Here is a 23,344-nt window from a genome sequence, read left to right on the forward strand (position 1 = left end):
GTTATAAAGGCAGTTTCCCCTACTTTCTGGCTGCCCCCAAGAAAGGAGATAAAATAGGGTGACCAACTCAACGGAGAGGGAAAGTCTCTTCCAGAGGAAAATGAGGGCTCAGAGAAGAATGAGAATAACACCACCAACATCTGGCTCTGAAACTGAGGTAGAAGAGAAAGGGAAGGGAAGGTAGGAAAGCCAAGGAAACACCCGGAGATTGTACATGAGGGAGATAGTCAGGATTGACCATGTGGTTCTACTTGCTAAGAGTCAATAATCTGAGTCTTCTTTTTCTCTTGGCCATAATCTGGGCTCTGATCAAGCCATCTCAATTGTGGGCACTTGGTAATAGACTCTGGGCGGGAGTTGCCTGGGGGAAGTCCAAATGGAAATATTCTACTGGATGTAATGGGAGAGAGGGAGAGATCCTCCTATTCTGGGGGGGTGGGGGCATGGGGACCCACTGAAAGCAGGGTAAACTGAGAAGACTAAGGGGTGGGTGTCCTCCTTCAGGCCTCCTTCTTGGCTTCTTCCATGAAATGTCTTTCTTATGGCATCCTGATACCACTAATTTCCTGAAACAAGGGTGTTCTTGTTCATCTCATCCTCCAGAAATTCCATTTCATCCACTCCTTTCCTTGTGCTCTGGCAGAGGAAGCTTTCTGACAGGACTTGGCACTGAACCACTCAGACAAGGAGATTCCCATGAAGAGTTCTTAGATAGATCCCAGGGGGTAGAGTGTTGTCGATGTTGTCTTGATATTTCTGGGGATAGAAGCTGCTGCTATTGCTCTTCAGTTGAGCACCTGTTTATCTACTTCCTTCATAGACTTTTGCCCTCAGAAAATGATGGCCATGGTGTTAGCAGCATGACATGGGTCACATCCTGTCTTCTTGCACTAGCATTCAGGTTTTGCTGGGTGACCTTAGTCAGAGCTCAGTACTACCAGATGTCTAGGCCTGTGGGTGAGCTAAAATCCAGCAAAAAAATGTGAGATAATAAATAGGGACCAGCTTATAGAAGTTAGTGTTGAACTGCCAGGGAAATGGAGGCAGGCAGACCAAGATTAGGTGGCTCAGGTGTCTTAGGCAGTTGGAGCTGCTCTAACAAAAATACTATAGACTGGGTGGCTCAGGCAATGAATATTCATTTCTAACTGTCTGGAGGCTGAAAAGTCCAAGGTCAAAGTGCTGGCCAACTCAATTCCTGGTAAGAACCCACTTCCTGGGTTTGTGGATGGATGCCTTCTTGCTGTATCCTCACATAGCACAGAAGGGTTGGGGATGGTGGTGAATAAAGCAAGCTCTCTCAGGTCTTTCTTATGAGGGCACTAATCCCATCATGAGGACTCCCTTCATGGCCTAATTACTTCCTAAAGGCCTTATCTCCAAATACCATCCCTTTGGGAACTAAGACTTTGCATAGTATATAGATTTAGGGGGTATACAAACATGCATTCCCTAACACTTGGGTCACTCTCTATCACTCTATCAGAGTGGTTAACTTGAAGTTTCAGAGGCAAATTAGTTGCTTATTATTATTAATAATTAATGGTCTCCACCAACCAGTGGACAAAGAAGATGTTACTTGGCCAGGGTGTCCAAGACTTTGGGTGAAGATACCAAGCTAAATCTTACCAAGAGGCACTCAGGGGCCTGGCCATAAACCTTGAAAATGAGAACAGTGGCCATGCCAGAGCTCATGTGCCCCACACAGAGTCAGCAGGAAATCCCGAAGCCTGTAACACCTTTATGTGCCCTGGGTATCTTACCATTAAGGAATCTTGTTGGTTATTCAGATAACCTTAGCTGCCTCACCATGATGGAGGTTGTCATCTCTGCTTCCTCCTTCCTGTGGCCCTTGCCTGCTCCAAACTAACTAAAGACAAAGTTGTCTGACCTGAAGATCTAGCCAAAAGGAGTTGAGCAAACATACTTCACAGTCCTTGGCTTATAATCATCCTAGACGATATGCAGAGCAAATCAACTACCTGAGGCTCCATTGCAACATCTGGAGATCTGCTCTCACAGGATTGCTGCTCCATTGCGAGTGGTGTTGGGTTTGGTGCTGTGCCCATCACTGAACGCCAGCCAGAACTCAGCACCCATGGGACCGCCATACTGCACAGTTTGGATAGACAAGGGTACCATCAGGGATATAATTTATTTTTATTTTTTTACTCACCTCAAAGTAGCTGGGGAACAAGAAAATGAGAATCAGACCTTTCTTTTCCTTTTTATCACACACTTAACTGTTTTTGCCCTTTTCGGTTAGAAGCTTCTGAAGGGCAAAAGAGAGTGTCTTCCCCACCCAAGAACTGTCACTTTACCCGGAAGAGTGTTCAAGCCTGACCAATGACTCAGTAATCACTGGCTTTTTAAAAGAAAAGAAAAATACTCTGCAGACTGTCAACTTTACAGATACCTCTCCTGGGCTTCATTTCTCAAACATGACCCACGGGTGGGTTTGGCTTGAAAGAAAGAGAAATTGCAGCAGTATCAGGACAGCCATTTTTCAGGGCTCCATTATGTTCCATGGTTCACTTTTCTTGTTGTCAGAACTGAAGAACCACCAGCTACACATATATCAAGATAAGAGCTGTTTCCATTCATGAAAGGGGAGGGTTTATGGGGAATGAAGGAGTTTTTTTGCATTGCAAATGGGAAAAGGGAATTTGCTTGAAGGTCTTGTCTGGCTTTTGATCATCCAGACAGACTTACTGAAGGAGAAAATTTGTTTATTTTAATGACAAAAATTGCTTTTTCATTGCATCAACTATGTGTTGCAGCTGCTTAGGCACAATGGTCTGAGAGGCAAATAGGGTGAGCCTGTTCACCCTACATGGACAAGATAGTCAGTAGACTGATTTAAAAAAATAATAGCAACTATACTTCATGCAACCAGTTTGTGAAAGTCAAGAGGACTTTCAAAATCCACATCTGACTGCATAAATGAACAGCATCCTACAATACCCAGAGGTTAACACAGTTAATAAGCAAGTGTCCTGTTTGCTTTAAGAGAAATAGAACAGGAAAATCGAGAAAACTGTGTTTATCTGGTTCCTCTTTTTCAGCCTGGGACCAAGACTCCGAGTGAGAACAAAGCTCACCTAGACTGCCAGTGCCAAAACTAGAGGTCATCTGAGACATCTGTTAGCTGCACAACTTTTATTAACTTATTATGGCCACATAGATGCCTCTCTCTGGCTCCCTCCATGCTCAGACTCCTGGACCTGTCCTCGGTCTACAGAGTACCCAGCACTATAATGACATCTGCCTGCTGCCCTTTCTCATTAAAGCACTTCCAGGGGAGAGATCGTGTCTTTTCCACTTTCTGATTCTTATGGTACAGTGTTTTGTAGATGTTAATAAACTTGTACTGGAAGAGTGAATGAGTGAGCTTCTATCAGTATTTCAGAGCGTGAATATCATTACCACAAGCTGTTGTCTTTGGGTACATAAGAGAAAGAATCTAAATCCCCAAGGCAGCTTCAAATCCTAGGTTGAGGTCCATTAGTGAAATATACTATGCACCACGGGTGTCCTTCAGTGTTAAATGTCTGGCTAGTCCTGGTCAGGTGGTCCTTTCCTTACAATCCCAAACAGCCTTATTTTTATAACCTCCAACGATCTCTTTGCTCCTGCCTCTTTTCCATTCCTACACACAACTATCTCTTTGCCTCAGTCACCCATATGTGCTTCCATCCTATATCCCCTTATATCTTTTATCAGTTGTAGCTCTTTCTGTGGCAAATAAGAAAGCCCAATCCAAATGACTTAACTGAAAAAGAATCTGTCTATTGCCCATAAAACTGAAAAATCTAGTGATGCAGCTAGCTGCAGACACAGAGCTCTGAGGATATCATGAAGACCCAGTTTCTCAGTCTATGAATTGTGCACTCCACCATGCTGTCCATACTCTGATAGGCTCTCCCCTCAAGGCTGTAAAGTTGTCTATTGCCTCTCCAGCTTATATGTTTCCAGGTTCAAGTCTAGCATTAAAGACAGGGTCCCGTCCCTCAATAGCTCAATAGTGAATCCCAGAATTGACCTTCCCTAGGTCTGACTTGAGCTGAGTGCATATGCACATGCCAGCCACAATGCACGGGGGGTGAAATACACCATTAGGACTGGACCCAGTCTCATATTCCAGTGCTGGGTTCAGTGGAGTCAACTAAACGCTCAGATGTAAGCTACACATTGAATAAGGGTAGTTTCTCCAAAAGACACTCAGGGGATTCTCACTTCAAGAAGTAGGTATGGGGGCACCTCGGTGGCTCAGTTGGTTGAGCATCTGACTTTAGCTTTGGTCGTGATCTTATGGTTCATGAGTTCGAGCCTCACATCAGGCTCACTGCTGTCAGTGTGGAACCTGCTTTGGATCTTCTGTCCCCCTCTCTCTACCCCTCCCCTGCTTGTGCTCTGTCTGTCTCTCTCTCTCTCCCTCTCAAAAATAAATTAAAATTTTTTTTAATTTTTTTAAAAATAAGAAGTAGGTATGAATGTCTGGTGGCAAAGACAACAAACACTCACCACCACCCTGAATTTGCTTTCTGGTTTTCTGATCTCTTCTTGTGTCTCTGCACACACATGGCTGCGTGTTACAGCCCCTCTCTTTCTCTTTCCTTCTCTACTTCATCTCTACTGATACCTTGGCCTCTTGGTCAAACGCACGGATGCCATTTCATCCTTGGCTACTCTCCGCCTCTTCAGCCATCTTTCTTCTCTTGCCTCCCTGCCAATTTCCACCTAGATTTGAACACACCACCATCATCTGCAAGAATGAGAGTACCTGCTGGTGGTAAGCCTAGTGCTAGAACTACAGCATCAGCTGGAACTGTTTGCTTTTTCTAGTGACCACAGAACCACCCTCATTTTTCATCAGCTTTTTCCTTCTGTTTCTCTAACCCCATCAAAACCAAATATACCCAGGCTTCCCCCGTCCATCTCAGGAAACAAGGCTAACCACTTTCCTTCAGCCTTGGCAGCGGGCCCACCCCCAGCCCTCTCCTCCCATTTCCCCCTCACACTGTCACCCCATCTCAGCCCCTCCAGCCTTCCACTCCCCCCACCCACCTCTGCTTTCTTTCACCAAACTCGCTTCTCACATCCCTGAAGCTCTGCTCCTGGAGCTGCTTCCTTTCACCACCCTCTCAGAGATTTCCTCCTAGTCAAAATATTTGCGTCTCTTCTCTCCCTCACCTTCCACGTCCAAATCGCCCTGCAGACCTTGTGAACAGACCGTACAGGTGTCCCCTGGGTCCCTCCCTCCCCTCCTCTCTGTTCCTTCCACCCTGCAAGAGTGCTCGCTCTCTCTCTCCTTTGTGCTGGCCTCCCCTTCCTTGAACCTGCCCTTCCACCCAAGGCTTAGAGTTCACTTGTGGAGCACTCCCCCTCTCCAGAACCCTCCATGGTGAGCTGCGGAACCAAAGTTACACGCTCTAGCTTTGAGCCCCCGGAGCTCCTCGCGTGCCCTCCTCTTCAGCCTTAATCCCACAGAAACCCTGCACCTCCCTGCACACGCTCACCCCACGGGTCCACCTGGAATAATGTCCTCGTCCTCCTGCCTGCCCCTCCCACAACTGGAAAATTCCAATTCTTTTCTCAAGGCCCCCCTCAGCAGTCTCCAACAATCTGATACTCAGGCGGGCCCCTCTCCCACCTCCCGTGAAACAAGATGAAGCCCTTCCTGACTGCACTCCTCTGACACTATCACTTTGATTTGTAACCGCTGATTTGTGATGGGCTTCCACCCGACCATGAACGCTGTGAGGGCGGCCTCCATGCAACCCTGGACTCTGTCCCTGGGGCCTCCCGCGGTGCCTGAACTGCGCCTCCATTCTTGAAGCCTCATCTTCTGTGCATCTATTTTATGCCTCTCTATCTTGTCTTCCCTTCCCTATTTCTGAGCCACCAGGATTGAAAACCCACCGTGCCCTCCTCCACACTTCTTCCTACATATCTTTTCCCTGGAAAATCGCTTCTGCTTCCAGAAGCTCCCACTGGAGCTCTGACCTGCCTTCTTCACATCAGGTTCTGCTTCCTCCACCCATGCATGATTTCATCTGCCTCACAAGTGTGTATTGTTTGCTCAACATTTTCATGTAATCAGTTGTCCCTGGGGATCTTGCCACCACCTGGAGCAATGCATTGCTCGCCCATGTTCCCCCTCATGGCCACTGTCTCAGGCGATCACCATGTAGGTCCTTTTTCACTGTTCCCATTCTCCTGCTTTGTCTGTTTGTTTGTTTTACAGCAACGTCCCCAAAATCTATCCCTCCCCCTCCGTATGTGATTTATCCCTTGACCGTGAATCGTGTATAAACTAAGGTTAAAGGAACTATATAATTTACCATCGAAGCCAAGATGCTTGGACAGTGAACAAGGGAGCTATTAATAGTTTCAGCAGGTATACACTGGAACCTTCCATGGCCAATCAGTGCATGTGGCCTCCTTTCTTATTTGATACCCTCCCCCTGCAGCAGGATCCACTGCTTTAAATGCTTCCCCTGGTATCTGACCATAACAGCAACATCTCCCTTCTCTCTTTTTTTTTCAATGTTTATTTATTTTTGAGAGGGAGAGAGAGAGAGAGAGAGAGACAGAGCAGGAGTAGGGGAGGGTCAGAGGAAGAGGGAGACACAGAATCCAAAGCAGGTTCCAGGCCCTGAACTGTCAACACAGAGCCTGACGTGGGGCTCAAACTCACGATCTGTGTGATCATGACCTGAGCTGAAGTTGGACACTTAACTGACTGAGCCACCCAGGTGCCCCTCTTTTTTTTTTAACGTTTATTCATTTTTTGGTAGAGAGAGACACACAGTGCGAGTGGGGGAGGGGCAGAGAGAGAGGGAGACACAGAATCTAAAGCAGGCGCCAGGCTCTGAGCTGTCAGCACGGGGCCTGATCACGGGCTTGAGCCCACAGAGCTGTGAGATCATGACCTTAGTTGAAGTCAGACACCCAGGCGCCCCTCCCTTCTCTTTATTTCAGCCTCAAGGCTTCCAGCACACCCCTGCCTTTAGCATCAAATTCATCCTCCTCCTGCTGCAGTTTGCTGAGTCTACCTGATCCAAACTCTTTGCTGCATCTGACGTCAGGCAGCCATGAGCGACTTTTGTTCATTCATTTTCCTCTCTGTTTCTTCTTCCGGCAGTGCTCACCTGTAGGAATCACTCCCCTTCACGGTTCCGGTTTACTTTTCTCCTCCTAACTGAAACCCAGCGTGAAGTTTACCTTCACCTGGAATGATGGTGAAGAATCAGGGGAGAAAAGCCAACTATTGACCCCCCACCACCTCCATTTATTTGCATCCTACATTATTTACAGGAGAGAAACACAGAGAAAATAAAGAGGGGGAGGTGGAAATTATAACGTTTATCCACACAAACTCTTTTGCATTTTACCCTATAAGCACCTTGCACTTAGGACTCCTGCCTTCCACAGTTCCAACACTAGCACCTGTGTGTCCTGATAATGGAATGACAGTATCAAGGATGTTTAGGGCTTTCTCAAGTCATTATTCCTGCACATTTGGGGACAGCTTCAACTTGCTTCAAAATAAAGTTGCCTTAAATGGTGCCTAGAGGCTCAGAGCTACAAGAAGAAATGTTGGTAATTTTCTATTCTCCGTGGCATTTTTCAATTTACCAAATGTTTTTTGTCCTAAAAGCTAAAAGCGCGAGCACGTTTAAAGATGGATGTCCATTCTGACACGTGCCTGCACACTTGTCAGCTTCCGGGGGGCCACGGCTCCCTCTTCTGGCCAGCGCTGAGGGAAGGTGCAGGGAAGGGCACGGGGCTGTGCAGTGTGAGCACACAGTTGTCTCACTTTGGCAAGACAAACACAAAGATGGAGATAGGCTTCACTCAATTATCACATGTGGTTTAACCAGCTTTGTGAGGCTTTCATTCTCATCAGAGAGACGGAAAATGCCCACCACCGCTCTCAGCAACTCCGGGCAGTGGGAACAATCGCTCCCTTTCTCATCAAAGCCGGCAGCCCTGCCCAGCACCGCTGGCTGGAGAGCACGACCCACCCCACTCCCCGTCAGCCCGACACCAGGGAGCCCTGCCAAACTGAAAAGGAAGGGGATGGCAGCTTGGGTCATTACAGAGCGCTGCCAAAAAGTGCTCAGAAAATGGACAATTAATTTCGGCTGTCAAAACAGATACTAGAGGAGCCCAGTTAGATTTCAAGCATTTTTTTTTCTCTCCCAACAAATCCAAGGCTTTGTCGGTGATAAGAGATGGAGCAGATTCTGGGGATGTTTGTGAGACCGTATTACACAGTGGTTAAGACTGCTGTGGACTTCGAGATCAGATTGCCTGGTACGGATCCCAGTTGTGCTTTTTTTCCTGCTTTTTTTTTCCTTTTTTTTAAATTTTTTTAAATGTTTTTTTATTTATTTTTGAGACAGAGAGAGAGAGAGAGAGAGAGAGAGTGCGCGAGCAAGGGTGGGGCAGAGAGAGAAGAGAAACAGAACCGGAAGCAGGCTCCAGGCTCTGAGCTGTCAGCACGGAGCCTGACGTGGGGCTCGAACCCACGAACGTGAGTTCTGACCTGAGCCAAAGTCAGAGGCTCAACCGACTGAGCCACCCAGGATCCTCTTTTTTTCCTTTTTCACGGGCATTTTATTTAACTTCTCTGAGCCTCAGTTTTCTTGTCTGTACATTGGGAAGAGTGCAGAGAGGCGGAAATGGGGGAGGGGCAGGATGCGTGGACAGCACTAAGCATTACTCAGGTCCCAGAGCAAGCAGTCTATAAATGGTTGCTGTTTTCCATTATTACTGGTAGCATGCACACTGTCCTGTGTCTCTTGGAAGTTAATAGATTCCATTTCTTTGCTCCCTCTTCCTGAATGGTGACTGGTTCACCCAAATTTCAGAAAAGTTTCTGAAGATCTCCAGGGCACCCTCACTGGTAAGCAACGATTTATTGACTCAGTAAAAAAAAAAAAAAAAAAAAATGTTCCACGTGAATGTGAAACCTCAAAGAAAAGAGAAATATTTTTTGTTGCTGTTCTTCCCCAGTGAGGCTGTAGTGTAGATGACACATACATAAGTAAAATGGAATTTGGAAAGCAAGAGGCAGAGTATTTTGAAAAATTAAAAGTTTCTTATAAATCTTTACGGAAATGCATCTGTGTCAACACAATAAAAATAATATCCCAGCCTACTGGTTTTCATCTTCCAGCCCCAGGCACCCCTGAACGCATTAACCCTTCCCCCGCTGTCCAGCGCACGGAAAACCGACTGCCTCTGGCCCCATCTCCCGTGACAAGAGCTTTCTCCCTCACACGCTCATAATTTTCCAGATAATTCAAGGAAGCAGGATCTTAAATGCCATTCAGACAATACCACTTAATGATATTAAAGATAAGTCATATTCACAATTGAGAAAAATAGGCAACTTTTTCTGTTTTCTTTAAATGTTTCTTTATTTTCGAGAGAGAGAAAGCACAAGCAGGGGGAGGGGCAGAGAGAGAGAGAGAGAGAGAGAGAGAATCCGAACAGGTTCCAGGCTCCGAGCTGTCAGCACAGAGCCCAACTCGGGGTTCAAGCCTGCAAACTGTGAGATCATGACCTGAGTCAAAGTCAGATGCTTAACTGACTGAGCCTCCCAGGCGCCCCTGCTTTTTGGTTTGTTTGTTTTTTCATTTGAAAGCTCACCTACATTAACTGGCCCCTCTGCTTCTCTATTCCATCACCATGTCCCAAACCACTAGGGAGGATTTATGCAACACTCTCCTTTATTGTATTCTATTTATTATTTTCATTTTCAATTATCTTAAGTCAAGTGTAGTTATATTAGCTTCAGGTACAATATAGTGATTTGGCAGTTCTGTACATTACTCAGTGTTCGTAATAAATGTACTGTTGATCCCTTTCACCCATTTCATCACCCCCGCCCCAGCTTCCTCTCTGGAAACCACCAGTTTGTGCTCTATGGCTAAGAGTATGCTTTTCAGTTTGTCTTTCTTTTTTGTTCATGTATTTTGTTTCTTAAATTCCACATGTGAATGAAATCATATGGAATTTGTCTTTCTCTCTTTCGCTTAGCATTAAGCCCTGTAGATCAATCCATACTATTGCAAATGGCAAGATTTTATTCTTTTTATGGCTGAGTAATATTCCATTGTATAAATTCCACATCTTCTTTATCTGGTCATCTACTATCGATGGACACTTGCGCTGCTTCCATAATTTGGCTATTGTAAATAATGCAGCAATAAACATACAGATGCATGTATCTTGTTGAGCTAACGTTTTTGTATTCTCCTGGTAAACACTCAATAGTGGAATTACTGAATCATTTGATAGTTGTATTTTTTAACTCTTTGAGGAACCTCCATACTGGTTTCCACAGTGGATGCACCACTTTGCATTCCCACCATGAGTGCATAAGATTTCCCTTTTCTCCACCTCCTCGCCAACACTTGTTGTTTCTTGTCTGTTTGATTTTAGATATTCTGACAGGTGTGGGTGATATCTCATTGTGCTTTTGATTTGCATTTCCCTGAGGATTAGTGATGTTGAGCATCTTTTCATGTGTCTATTGGCCATTTGAATGTCTGTATTTGGAGAAATGTCTATTCATATCTTCTGCCCATTTTTAAACTGGATTATTTGTGGAGTTTTTGGTGGAAGTTGTATAAGTTCTTTATGTATTTTGGATACCCTTTGTCAGATATGTGATTTGCAAACATCTCCCATTCAGTAGATTGCCTTTTAGTTTTGTTGATTATTTCCTTTGCTGTGCAGAAGCTTTTTATTTTGATATGGTCCCAATCATTTATGTTTGCTTCTGTTTCCCTTGCCTCAGAAGACACAAAAATGGTGCTCTGACTGTTGTCAGAGAAATTACTGCCTGTGCTCTCTGCTAGGATTTTTATGGTTTCAGGTCTCACATTTAGGGTCTTAATCCATTTTGAGTTTATTTTTCTGTATGGTATAAGAAAGTGGTCCAGTTTCATTCTTCTGCATGTAGCTGTCCAGTTTTCCCAACACCATTTGTTGAAAAGACTTCTTTTTCCCATTGCAAATTCTTACCTCCTTTGTCAAAGAGTAATTCACCATAATATAATGGGTTTACTTCTGGGCTCACCATTCTGTTCTACTGACCTACGTATTTATTTTTGTGCCAGTATCATACTGTTTTGATTACTACAGCTTTGTAGTGTGTCTTGAAATCTGGGGTTGTGATAGCTGTGGTTTTGTTCTTCTATTTCAAGATTGCTTTGGCTACTCAGGGTCTTTTGGAGTTCCACACAAAATTTTTGGATTGTTTGTTCTAGTTCTGTGAAAAATGCTATTGATATTTTGGTAGGAGTTGCATTAAATCTGTAGATTACTGTGAGTAGTGTGGGCATTTTAATAATATCTGTTCTTCCAATCCATAAGCCCGAGTATCTTTCCATTTATTGGTATTGTCTTCAATTTCTTTCATCAATATTTTATACAAGTCATTCACCTCCTTGGTTAAGTTTATTCCTAGGTATTTTATTATTTCTGGTGTCATTGTAAATGGTATTATTTTCTTAATTTCTCTTTCTGCTATTTCATTATTACTGTATGGAAATGCAATGGATTTCTATGTGTTGATTTTATATCCTGTGACTTTACTGAATTCATTGATCACTTCTAGTAGTTTTTTTGGTAGAATCTTTAGGGTTTTCTATATATAATATCCTGTTATCTACAGAAAGTGAAAGTTTTACTTCCTCCTTATTAATGTGGATGTCTTTTATTTCTTTTTCTTGTCTAATGGTTGTGACTAGGACCTCCAGTACTATGGTAAATAAAAGTGGTAAAAGTGGACATCCTTGTCTTATTCCTGACCTGAGGGGGTCTGCTCTCCGTTTCTCACCATTAAGCATGATGTTAGCTGTGGATTTTTCATATATGGTTTCATATGTTATGTCAATACTCCTCTTAAAAACCTTGCAACCTGTCATGGCTGTCGTCTCAGAGACTGCCTGGATGTTCCTGGTATGCATGTTCTTTCTCCCTCCATGATTACAGGACCTCAGTTTTATTTCCAGCAACAATGTATCCAAGCAAAAGACTACATTTCCCACCCTCCCCTGTGGGCAGGTGAGGTCTTGTGACTAAGTTCTAGTCAATGAGATACAAGTGTTAGGTGAAACTTCATAAAGGCTCTATAAAGGTAATCGACACTGCTAAGGTGAGAGCGCTTGCCTTTCCTCTTTCTCTCTGCCTACTGGAACACGGATGAGATGCCAGGAACCCCACCAGCTATAGTGGACTATGTGGCAAACTTGAAGGTAAAAAGCAAATTTAAATGATGAAAAATTCCTTGATGCCTAAGAAATCACCTATCAATCCTGCAATGTCAAATTCCAAAAAAAATGTTTATAGGAGAGAAAGGAACTATCTGTTTTGAGCCACTGTTATTTGGGGCTTTCTGTTTTATGCAGATGAAATTGACCCTATTGACACATCTATCTTTTTTTTTTTTTTTTTTGACTCCAGGAGGAATTCCCTGCATTGAGTCATCTGAATATCTGTTCTCAGCATTTGTTCTACCCAAGATAACATAGCAAGGTTAATTACACTGCCCACCCTATAACCTTGAAGTAGCTTACTAAAATATAAAGTCCAAGTGCATTTGCTCAGCAGGGATAATAAGATGTGTGTCAGAACTTTGGTTCTCCAAAGGCATATTTCATTTTAGGTAGAGAGAAAAAAGAATTTTGTAATTGCACGCTGCACACCAAGTTGGCCACCCACCTCACCGATGTGCGAGATCACCAATCCCGATGAATAGCTCACTAAACCTCAAAGGAATGTCACTTTTCCATGAAGGAGCTCTGCTTTCTCTTCTCCAGCACGATGTTCAAATCTCTAACAATGCTTCCCTTATTGTGCTGCAATGATTTTAGCAACTCTTCTATTTTAGAGACTCTCCTATTTAAGTCTGTATTCTGAGTGCCTAGCACAGCACCCAACAAATGACAGATGCCCCAAAAGTCACAAGTCCTTAATGAATCCATGATGTCTCTTATTAGAGGCTTATTGGAACTATCAAAACTCTCGTTTATATCACCAGTCAAAAATTAATGTAGCTTTCTAAGATCTATCCAAAAATATAATAGTAATGATAATAATAATAAATTCTTGAGTACTTTCTATATACTAGGTCATTTGCTAAGCTTGAAAAAGGTCTATAAGAGAGCTGTGTGTGTGTGTGTGTGTGTGTGTGTGTATTTCTATATTTTATCTTTACCTATGGTCCATGCTTTCAGACCACACATACTCTTAAAAGAAGCTGTGTAATTTGGTGCCATGATCACTTACATGGACCACCTCACATCCACAGAGCCTGAGCTGACTTCTGAATGTCTTCTTGAGCACACTTTTTGTAAGAAATATTTGTTCTGTAATCTACCTTTAAGAAGCAAAATAACATATGAGGTCATTGGACACTGACTGTTGGTCCATGACAGGAACTCAACTTTTAACATTCATGTAATCGACCATTTTGCCCATCTGTGGAATAAACATCAGTGTTAAATTATGAACAATATAGAATGTTTACAGTGTGAGGTAAAAGGTGCCATTTGAATGGCAGGACATCACAAACTCTCCTACCCCCTTTCCGCCCCCCGAAATAACCAAGTAGTGAAATACACCGCTTTTGACTTTGTTTGTTATCACAGAAAATGTCACAAATATCATGACACTATTATTGTCAGTCAACTGACTCTGAAATAACATGGTTTGATCTGCATGAGTCCCCTTATGTGTGGATTTTTTTCGATAAATGCAATACAGCACAGTAAATATATTTTCTCTTCCTTATAATTTTCTTAAATAATTTTCTTTTGTCTAGCTTATTTTACTGTAAGAATGTGGTAGATAATACATATAACATACAAAATATATGTTTATCGACTGTTTACTTATTGGTAAGGTTTCTGGTCAACAAGAGGCCATTGGTAGTTAAGTTTTAGGGGAGTCAAAAGTTATACTCAGATTTTCAACTATGCAGGGTGGCACCCCTAACCCCTGAGTTGTTCAAGAGTCAACTGTAATTTCTACGAGTAACCTCATCTTTTCATCTATCTCAATTAAGATGTTTGACCTGGAAGGTACGAGGTTTCGGCCTGATCAGCTCTTCACCTCTATCCACCGCTGAAGAGCCCAGGTCAGCACTGCATTTGGTCAGAGTGTGGCTTGATGCCAACAACTAACTTAAGTTGTTACTAATGTTCCATCGCTGATAAATGACAATGAAAGTGATATTCTTGTGACACATACCATGAGATTGCCTAGAATAAACTAATTCATTGCCTTTGGTGGGGGGTGGGGGCAGAGCTCACAGTGAAAGTGGTAATGTTTGTGGAACACATTGGGGCAAACAGAAGAGCCTGCTGTTGGATAGAGGTGATCTGCTATAGGCTTTGGCTGCCCCGGGTCTGATACGTCAGTACACCTTAATCCTCAAGAGCCCATTGGCTGCAGAGCTCAGAGTTATAAGACTACGCAGTACATTATATATACACAGGGAATACATAAAAATATAGAATATTTCTGTGTGTGTATAGTAATGGGATTGTTCACACATGTAAAGTATCTATGTCTAGATACACACACAGCCTAACAAGAACACCTGCAGTAGGAAAGCTCAGGTTGGAATCAGATCTTCTACCTTATGCTCTTTCCTTTCTTAGCATCTTCCTGCAGGAGGATGAGCTTCTAATCGAACTGGTCACAGCTACCGTTCGCTTCACTGGTCAACATTTCCCTTAATATGTACTTGTTCCATTCTTTCAGTTTAACCTTCTTTGTTCCTACACTTCTGTTAATAAATCAGAGTGTGCTCTATAGATCCAGACATTTTCTGGAGTGAGAGAGCAAAAGGCTTATCTTCCAAGCCTCCTCTTGGTTCTCTAGGCAAATTTTTACTGGAAGGCCTGCACTTCTCTACCATCACTTTAGGGACACTGGTTTTCCATTCTAGCTAACTGTACTCTCTGTGAGGAGCTCTCAGAGTTAGGACACCTTCAGGAAAGACGAGATATACGTGATAAGTTGGGTCCATGCCTTAAAACCCTAGTATTATGAGGTTACTTGTTGGCTAACCAAAGAACCATCATATGCTTTATTGAGTAAGACTACATTTCCTAGTCTCTGGGGAAGCCAGGTGTAGGTTTGCTCTGGCCAATGAAAAATAAAGAGAAATGTTTGGGACTTTGGGAAGACTGCTTAAAAGAGCTGATTCAGCTGGAAGAAGCCCCTTTTTTGCCCCCTTCTGACTTTCCTCTTTCTTTTGGCTTGAAGCTGGGATGTGATGGCTGGACTTCAGCTGCCATACTGGACCATAAGTTAACTTTGAAGATGAAAGTTATGCACTCGAATGGTGAAGTAGAAATATGGGAAGCATAGGCTCTGAAAGACATTGCAGAACCCTCAGTTATCCCTGGACTGCCTATCATTGAATTTTTTGTGTGTGAAACCTAAACTTCTAAAATTTAAGTTACTCTTAACCTGAGGGTTTCTGTAAAATAAAACTGTTGAAGAAAGTCCTAAGTGATACAACCATCTTTGTCAAACTTTTTATCTCTAATTACTAATGGTTAAAATGGCTTACACTACAACCACGATGACCACCGCTGTCATCTGGGACATGATATAACTAGCCAACAGTCGAATGTCACCACTAACCACAAAATCCACCAACATTCCAGCAAGACTGAGCAAAATTCCTGCCCTAATCATGTCTCCCTCACATTCTTGAACTTCTAGGGAGTATATGAATTCCTGGCTACTTCCTTTCTAGAGAACAAGGGTGGATCTACCCAGACCCGGGAAACATGATCCTAGGATAAGCACCCACGGTAGGATAAGCACCCACGGCCCGGGTCACACCAAGAGATTGGGAGACACTGATATGAAGGAGTCAGATCTGCCTGTCTCTGCCCGAGAGCTCTTTAATAAAGGGTGCTCTGATCTCTTTTCCCAGTCTCTCTGTTTTGTGACTTTCTCACTCTGATTTAACCTTACATTGTCCATTTACTCTGGACAGTAGTTTTAAAGTAAGTAACATTACAATTCTTTCTGGTATGAATAAATTATGAACTGAGCCATCTAACCAAGGGTCTTGAATAAATTTAAATTTTCTACCATGATTTGAATGCTAGTGGTGTCCAATAAACATTAACCACTAGTCAGGGCAAAAACAATCATATAACTCAGAAGCTAATTATCTCCATGGTTTGCTCAACTCACATTGGAGATTTTAGGTATAAAACTGTAGACAAGGCAAGTTTCAAAATTAAAACTGAAACTCCAAGACTTTTAAGACTATCTCAACAAGTAAATATTCCCTTGTGAAAATGAGAATATTAATTTCAAAGGAAAGGCATGAAGACATTTGGCAGTTCATGTACCCCTTTCTTCCAACAAATGGGAACTGTCATTCTGGAGAACTCCCAAAAATTCGGAAAGTCAGGATCAAAATCAAGAATTAAAAAAAAGAAAAGTTTAGGGCGCACCTGGCTGGTGTAAGTCAGTTGACATTCACAAGTAAATCATCAGGTCTTCTGGGTAAAGACACAAGATTCTCTCTGTTCCAAAGAGGGACAACCAAACATGGAGATGCAGATGGCCAAATCGCATCATGGATGTAATCCCATTTGGTTATTGCCCTAGGTCAAGACTGAATAATCTTGTTAAACCTGTTTTAAAATTCCCTGGACAGATACTATTGGTTTCTAGCTGTTTCAAGGTGAAAAAGTATATTAACTAGTCTCACATTCCTGCTATGGAACCATTATCATGATTTTATATATTTTTTAAGTAAATTTATTTATTGAGAGAGAGAGAGAAAGAGAGAGAGAGAGAAAACAAGTGGGGGATGGGGCAGAGAGGGGAAAAAAAAGAAATTCCCAAACAGGCTCCTTGATGTTAAGGCAGAGCCCAATACAGGGCTCGATCTCAGAAACTCTCAGATCATTACCTGAGCAGAAATCAAAAGCCCCCCAGGTGCCCCTCATTATCTTGATTAAGGATTCCCACTAGAGGTAAAACAAGACTCACTTGGAAATATGAATTTCTGAAAACAAAATTACATCAAGTGGGTCTAATTTCCACTCAGGTGATCATTCTCAGTTACATCTAGGAAATTACCTCTAGTCTCAGATGACACTAATACATAATAAATATTTATTAAACTTATTTTTAAATCAACCACATTTTGTTTCAAATACGTTTGGATTTCTTGGAAGGGTTAGCATTACATCCTTTGTAATTTTGAATATCTGGATGGGAGGGAACTCATGGCTATAAATGTTTCCCCATCCCTCAAACCTGAATCCTATTCCCCCTGCTTCCTCAATAGCTATGGGAACAGGTAGATTAAGCTTTCAGAGAATTTGTGAGTTGGCAAGGAAATGAATAAGCTATAAAAACGCAGAATATAGATAAAAAGCCGGCCTTTAGGAGTCTGCAAAATCTCAGAACTCAATTTTGGAACTGCCTGTATCTCTAGTTCAATTTGTAAAGTGTCCTCAAGTCTCAAACAATACCTGCCATACTATGAGAATTTATGAATCAGCTGCCGAATGAGTGAGCAGAGGAGCCTGGGCTCTGGATTCCACAGGATTACATCCTAACTCCTTTCACGGAAGTGACTGACCCTGGCTAAGCGGCAGTTTTCTCATCTGTAAGGCAGAGTGATAATAACTAGAGTTTCCATAGAACTTACCTCGTAAGATAACAGTAATAATAATAAAATAGTCCTGTGAACTCCTCAAACATAGGGATTGTATTTTTATTAACACAGTTTTAATAACTGTGACCATAGAACTAGACCAAGAACAAGGGATGTGCAGCTTCCGTCAAAAGCCATTTTAATATCTGTAAGAGCTGTAGCTCTTCCGCAGAGGAAGATTATAGGAAGAAAGAGAACAACAGAATTCTCATTACCAGAGTTTGAGAATAAAGTTGGAAGAGGTTGTGGAAGAATTTACGGTAGGGCAGAATAATTCAATAAAGTGGCATTAATTTTAAAGTCAAAAGTGAAAACAAAGATATGTCCTAAGATCGTTAAATAAATGTGAAATCCAATTAATCAGTGAAGAAAGTTAGCTATAATCTTAATAAGGGGTGTGGAATTCAATTTACTCAACTCAGGAGGAAAATTTAGTTAATGACCTATCTTGAAACCAAGAGAGAAGGAGTCTGGAGTTTATGTTGTTACAGTGAGTGTTAAAGGGAATTGGCATGTGGTCAGGGTCCCAGGGAGAATCCATCTCCTTCCTCAACTGAAGCTTCTGGTAGATTTGCAGCCACAGGCGTCCGCTGAAATGGTATCTCCACCTTGATTGTGACACTGTTAATCTTCAGGAATGGGCTAGTGTTTTCAACCCAAAGAAATTTTGGAATAGAGTACAAAGGGTAAGTAAATCGAATCTCAATCACTAACACCGTTGTACTATGTTCAAAAATAGTTTTTCTTAGTTATTGAGACAATCTATATATTTGGTATTTAAAACATTTGCAAGCTTTAAAAAATGTTGTCTATTAAGGTATCTAACAGGTTAGCTTTCTGAAATCAATTTAAATGGATAACTGAGTAATTTTAGATTCCTGATGTGAAGCCAAATGATACAAACAGTGTTGAAATACCTAAGAATTATCTTAAGAAGTTTCTTTTATTAGCTTTAAGACTGATTTAAATATATCAGGCAGGTTTTTTTTTCTTGTTAGAGAAATTTGAAGGGCTCTAAAAGAGAACTGGATATATTAAATTGATAAAAAGCAAGGTGCAATATTCAAAGCAAGTCTATTAGCTAGGTTTGTAACCAGAATTAAGGGAGGCTGATCCATTCAACTTGAGTTGAAGAGACATAAATCTAAGAATCCCTCCAAAATGCTTGTTAAAAGTATTAGATTAACAAGTAAGATGGGATTTGTAAATTATTCATTCAACGTGCTTATTGAGTATATGCATTATACTCATGTTGGGCATTATTTTGGATGCTAAGAACATAGCAATGAGTAGAAACAAGGGCGACACATTCTTTATGGGGCCTACATTTATTATAATTAAGAGCTTCAGAAAAAACTGTTATTAAATGTTTTTGCTTCAATGCATTGCACTTGATTTTTGAAACACATTAGCTATAAATAGCCTCTCCAAAATGTACCCTAAGGGACATCAAAAAATTCACATCCACAGTTCTCCCCATTCACCCTGTATCATCAGTGCCTAGCTCACATTCAACTCTTAAAATTGTGTGTGGCTGGAGTGTTGAATCTTCTATTTAGTCTTTCACATCACTCACATGAAATTGAGTTACCCAAGGTTCTTTTCTTAAAATGCAAATGTCTCTAAAGTTAAAGAGCATGGGAATATTTACATCTTCGTCATTCAATCCGATTCTGTTTCTTCTACCATCTGAGTGAAGGAGTAACTTTTCTGATGGAAGGAAGAGAGGAAAATAACTTTGGGGCTTGAAATATTTATGCAGAAAAGGGAAACCTCTGGATTGGGAACACGCTACAGGGCGGGGCTGGCAGCCCCAGGGGTACCTGGGGAGGGTGGGAATTGGGTGAGGGATACACAGAGTGGCGGAGAACGCAAAGAATTCTCAACTGTCTCAAAACCAGCCTCCTCCCAGGAGAGAGAAGAGCAAGAGCCTCTTTTCTTTTTCTTTCCCAGGTGCTTATCTGTCCCCAAAACCCAGAAGTCAAAATTGCTTTGTTAAAAAGTTCCATTTGGGTAAATAAAGCTTAGGCAAAATAACCTGGAAATGCAAACCGACATTGTTTCCATAGGAAAATGTTTCTCACTTTTACACAGACCACTTACAACCAGTCTATTGAAACATAACCTACTTGTAAATTGACCATTAATTTGAGAACCCAACCTCACAAAACCATACCCAGGCAGCTTAAAAAATAAATAAATAAATAAATAAAAGACGCAGAGACTCTGCAGAAACCCAGCAAGGCCCTAAACTACGGGTTTCCTGGGGCAAACCTAAGCTTACAACTCATTGAGCTTTGCAATCCGAACCCACGTTTCAACTTCCCACACCCTAGCAGTCACACACAATTCACATATTCCAAACCCTCACCAACCCCAAGAATTGCGACTAATTCCCCACACTGACATTTAGGCACCAGCTAGAGAGCTGGTAGGAGATGTTGGGGAAGAATTGTAAACAGGTTAATGCCTCGGGCTCTACAGTCCAAAAGAACTAGGTTTAAAGCCTCAGTGCCACGCCCTGGCTACAGGACCACTGACAGGTTGCCGAAACTCTCTGCACTTCAGTTTCCTCATCTGTAAAATGGGGATAAAAATGATACCTGTATCATGGAGTTTCTGAGGGGTTTAAATGAAATAATGCATATGCATCAGTGTGCCTGACCTACAGTGAGGGCTCAGACTTGAATTTGTATGTACAGCAAGTACAAGCCTGATTTACAGCACGTGAACAGAGAAATAGCTCATATCTTTTGCTTGCAGTTTGCCATTCATGAAGCCAGTAGTTACTGACATCTTGGTTGGCTTAAGTAACTTACAGCTTTTTTCAACATTAAAGAAACCAAGAAAGTCTTGGGATGCTGGAGTGAGTTACAGGTTTATCAACATTGTTCTAAGAGTTGACAAGGGTTTGGCTTTAATCTGGTGAATGAAAATCCCATGAAGAGTCATGGAAGAGTTATGAAGAAAAAGAGCAATGCTCTAAATGATGAACCTTCAAATAACTAGTGCCTTTTCAGACATTCAGTCCCATAGTGGACCGAAATACCGCTGACCGTAGTTCCTTGAGAAAAATGATTTTTCTAAATAGATCCATATAAACCAGGCTGAGTGATTAAAGGGAAAATGAGTTTAATAATACAGTATTAGACTGAGTATCATCCAAGTAAAGTGTACTGTAAAAAATGTTTTGAATATAAAATTGACCTCTGGTAACTTTAGTGTTGTAAATACTTGTATTATAGTGAGGTAGACAGTTTAAAAAAACTCTCCATTAGACAGACTTAAAATTTTGTAATAATATTTAAGAAAATGATAACATTATGAAAGAATGAAATATCTGATTAATGCGTAACTTTGTACAACTCGAATATAAACTTTTAAAATATTAGAAATTATAACATTTGAGTGCATATAAGGTTTGTACATTAAGATGAATTGCATGGTGTCCATTTCCCCTTTGCACTTTCAGCCACCTTAAATAAACAAATATATACAGCCTTAACAGAACGACAGTGCATCCAAAGTAAATGTGCATATTAAATTATTTCTCCTGGCCAAGTCTTTTTTTTTTTTTTTACTTAGCATTTTATATTAGCATTTTTTTAAATCATTCTCACCCTTTCTTGGACAGTTGGTAGTTCTCTGAACCAAACAAGCAATAGGTTTAGATCCAGAGAGAGCAAAACCACTTGGGAAAAACAAAAAAAAATTTTTTTAGCGGTTGGTACAAGTTCCCTTGTTTAAACCATTTCATGGTCAAAGCTGAGAAGGAAACTAACACTGCAAAAGGCCTACTGATTATGGACAGGCTGGGGGAAAGTTCATGTTTCTGACAATCAGGACTGGGTATTGAAATTGTGTTGTGCTCTCTCCGGCCTACCTTTCGGAACATGAATAGCACCCCTGCCCCCTCCCTCACTGTCCCTTCCCCGTCTCCTACCCCAAGCTCATTTTAACACTTTGCTCTTTTCACAGTTTCTCATTACTAAGTTTTAAAAACATTGCCTAACTGGTAATTACAATCTGAAACAGTGCTTTTGGGGGAGCCCTGGGCTATTGCTGGCTGGTAATCTTTCAGGAATGTTAGAGAGAGGGGAGGGAACATAGATTTTAAAGAAATCTATGGATACAGGGATCTGTGTCCCCTTTCGTCCTTCTCTTCCCTGCTTCTGGCCTGCCCCCTCCATCTCCCCATCCTTCCCTGGGGCCCACCACCTCCCCTTCTGACTTCATCCTCTGCTTCTTGGCTCATTTCCCCTCCTCTGCACCTCTTACCTTAGTTATATAGCTTCCCGCCCTACTCACGTTCTGTTTAACTGGAAAATCACCTTCCCCTTAAAAGGGGATGTCTGAATTTTGGCAAATTCTGTTCAAAGAAATCAGAAAACAGCACAGTAGGGTTTTTCCCGGATTACCTCCCGCCTGGCTAATACACCTCAGTGTCAGCCCCATCAGAGGCAGGCCTGGTGGCTTCTCATTATCCTTCAGGGGGTTCCACTTGGACTCATTCTTGTCATTCCATCCATACCAGTCCCCCTTTCCCTAACCAGAAAAAGCAACAGAAAAGACATGAGCCCCCTTAGTGAGATGCCAGTTGCCAGTTCCCTCTCCTGGGAGAGGCCAGGGCAGCCAGGTATACAAGCAAGTTCCTCTCAAGGTAGGGCCCTTCCTGGCTTTCCTATTCCCTGGGCCAATTCCTCTACTTGAACACTCTCTGCTTAAGAGGTCACAAGGCATAGGCTATGACATGGCCAGGAAAAAAAAAAACAAACCCACCTTCTTTACAGGGGTAGAAAACAATCACACCAAGATGTGGTCAAAGGTGATTTTTCTTCCCACACTGTTTCTCTTCTTAAGCTATAAAATTATCAATCCTGGGAGCGGATGAGAAACAGGTATGCGTCTCCCCGCCCCCCACCTCCTATCAAAACCTGTGAGACACACAAGGAAATCCAAAGCCACAGTAATAAAGAAAAAAAAAAAAAAAACAACTAAAGAAATCCTCCTTGGCTTGTTTTTCCAGGGTGGCCAGGCGAGGTGTGAAAATCCGTATCTCTCTCTGGGCTGGCAGGTGGAAGGTGCTGGGAAGGCTGAGCTCCCTCCTCTCCCATCGGCTGCACGTCCAGGCTGTTCCCCCACCCTCTGCCTCCTCCAAGGCCAGCTCCTCCTCCGCCTCTCTTTAGTCAAGCCTCCCCTGAGGTCAGGGGCCGAGGCAGCAGGGCGCCGCTACCTGCAGCCGCAGGACTCCACCACCATGTCCTCGTACTGCTTGTAGACCACGTTATTGCCGGAGTCGATGTACAGGATGCTGATGGGAGTCAATTTGGTGGGCACGCAGCAGCTGGGCGGGGTGGAGCCCGGATCCATGGAGTTCATCAACGTCTGGATGATGGCGTGGTTGGTGGGCTCCAGGTGCGAGCGCAGCGGGAAGTCGCACACGCCTTCGCAGTGGTAGGCCTCATACTCCAAGGGCGCGATAATCCAGTCGTCCCAGCCCAGCTCCTTGAAGTTCACGTGCAGGGGCTTCTTGCTGCAGCGCAGCCTCGACTTCTTGCCATGCCGCTTGCCGTGGCGGCTGGCGAAGGCCGTGCGCCGCCGCCGGCGGCCGGGGGA

The 23,344-nt window shown here is 42.6% G+C and overlaps 1 protein-coding gene across 1 annotated transcript in view; it reads right to left on the minus strand.

The window, feature by feature from the left end:
* Positions 1-22,957: 22,957 nt before the first annotated feature.
* The window catches only part of GDF6 (growth differentiation factor 6), a 15,460-nt gene continuing 15,073 nt past the window's right edge, over positions 22,958-23,344 (minus strand). The window contains exon 3 of the mRNA XM_029923304.1: positions 22,958-23,341. Coding sequence (XP_029779164.1) covers positions 22,958-23,341 — 384 coding nt within the window. The remainder of the gene's footprint in view (positions 23,342-23,344) is intronic.

The sequence above is a fragment of the Suricata suricatta genome, chromosome 15, assembly GCF_006229205.1.
Source record: "Suricata suricatta isolate VVHF042 chromosome 15, meerkat_22Aug2017_6uvM2_HiC, whole genome shotgun sequence".
NCBI lineage: Eukaryota > Metazoa > Chordata > Mammalia > Carnivora > Herpestidae > Suricata > Suricata suricatta.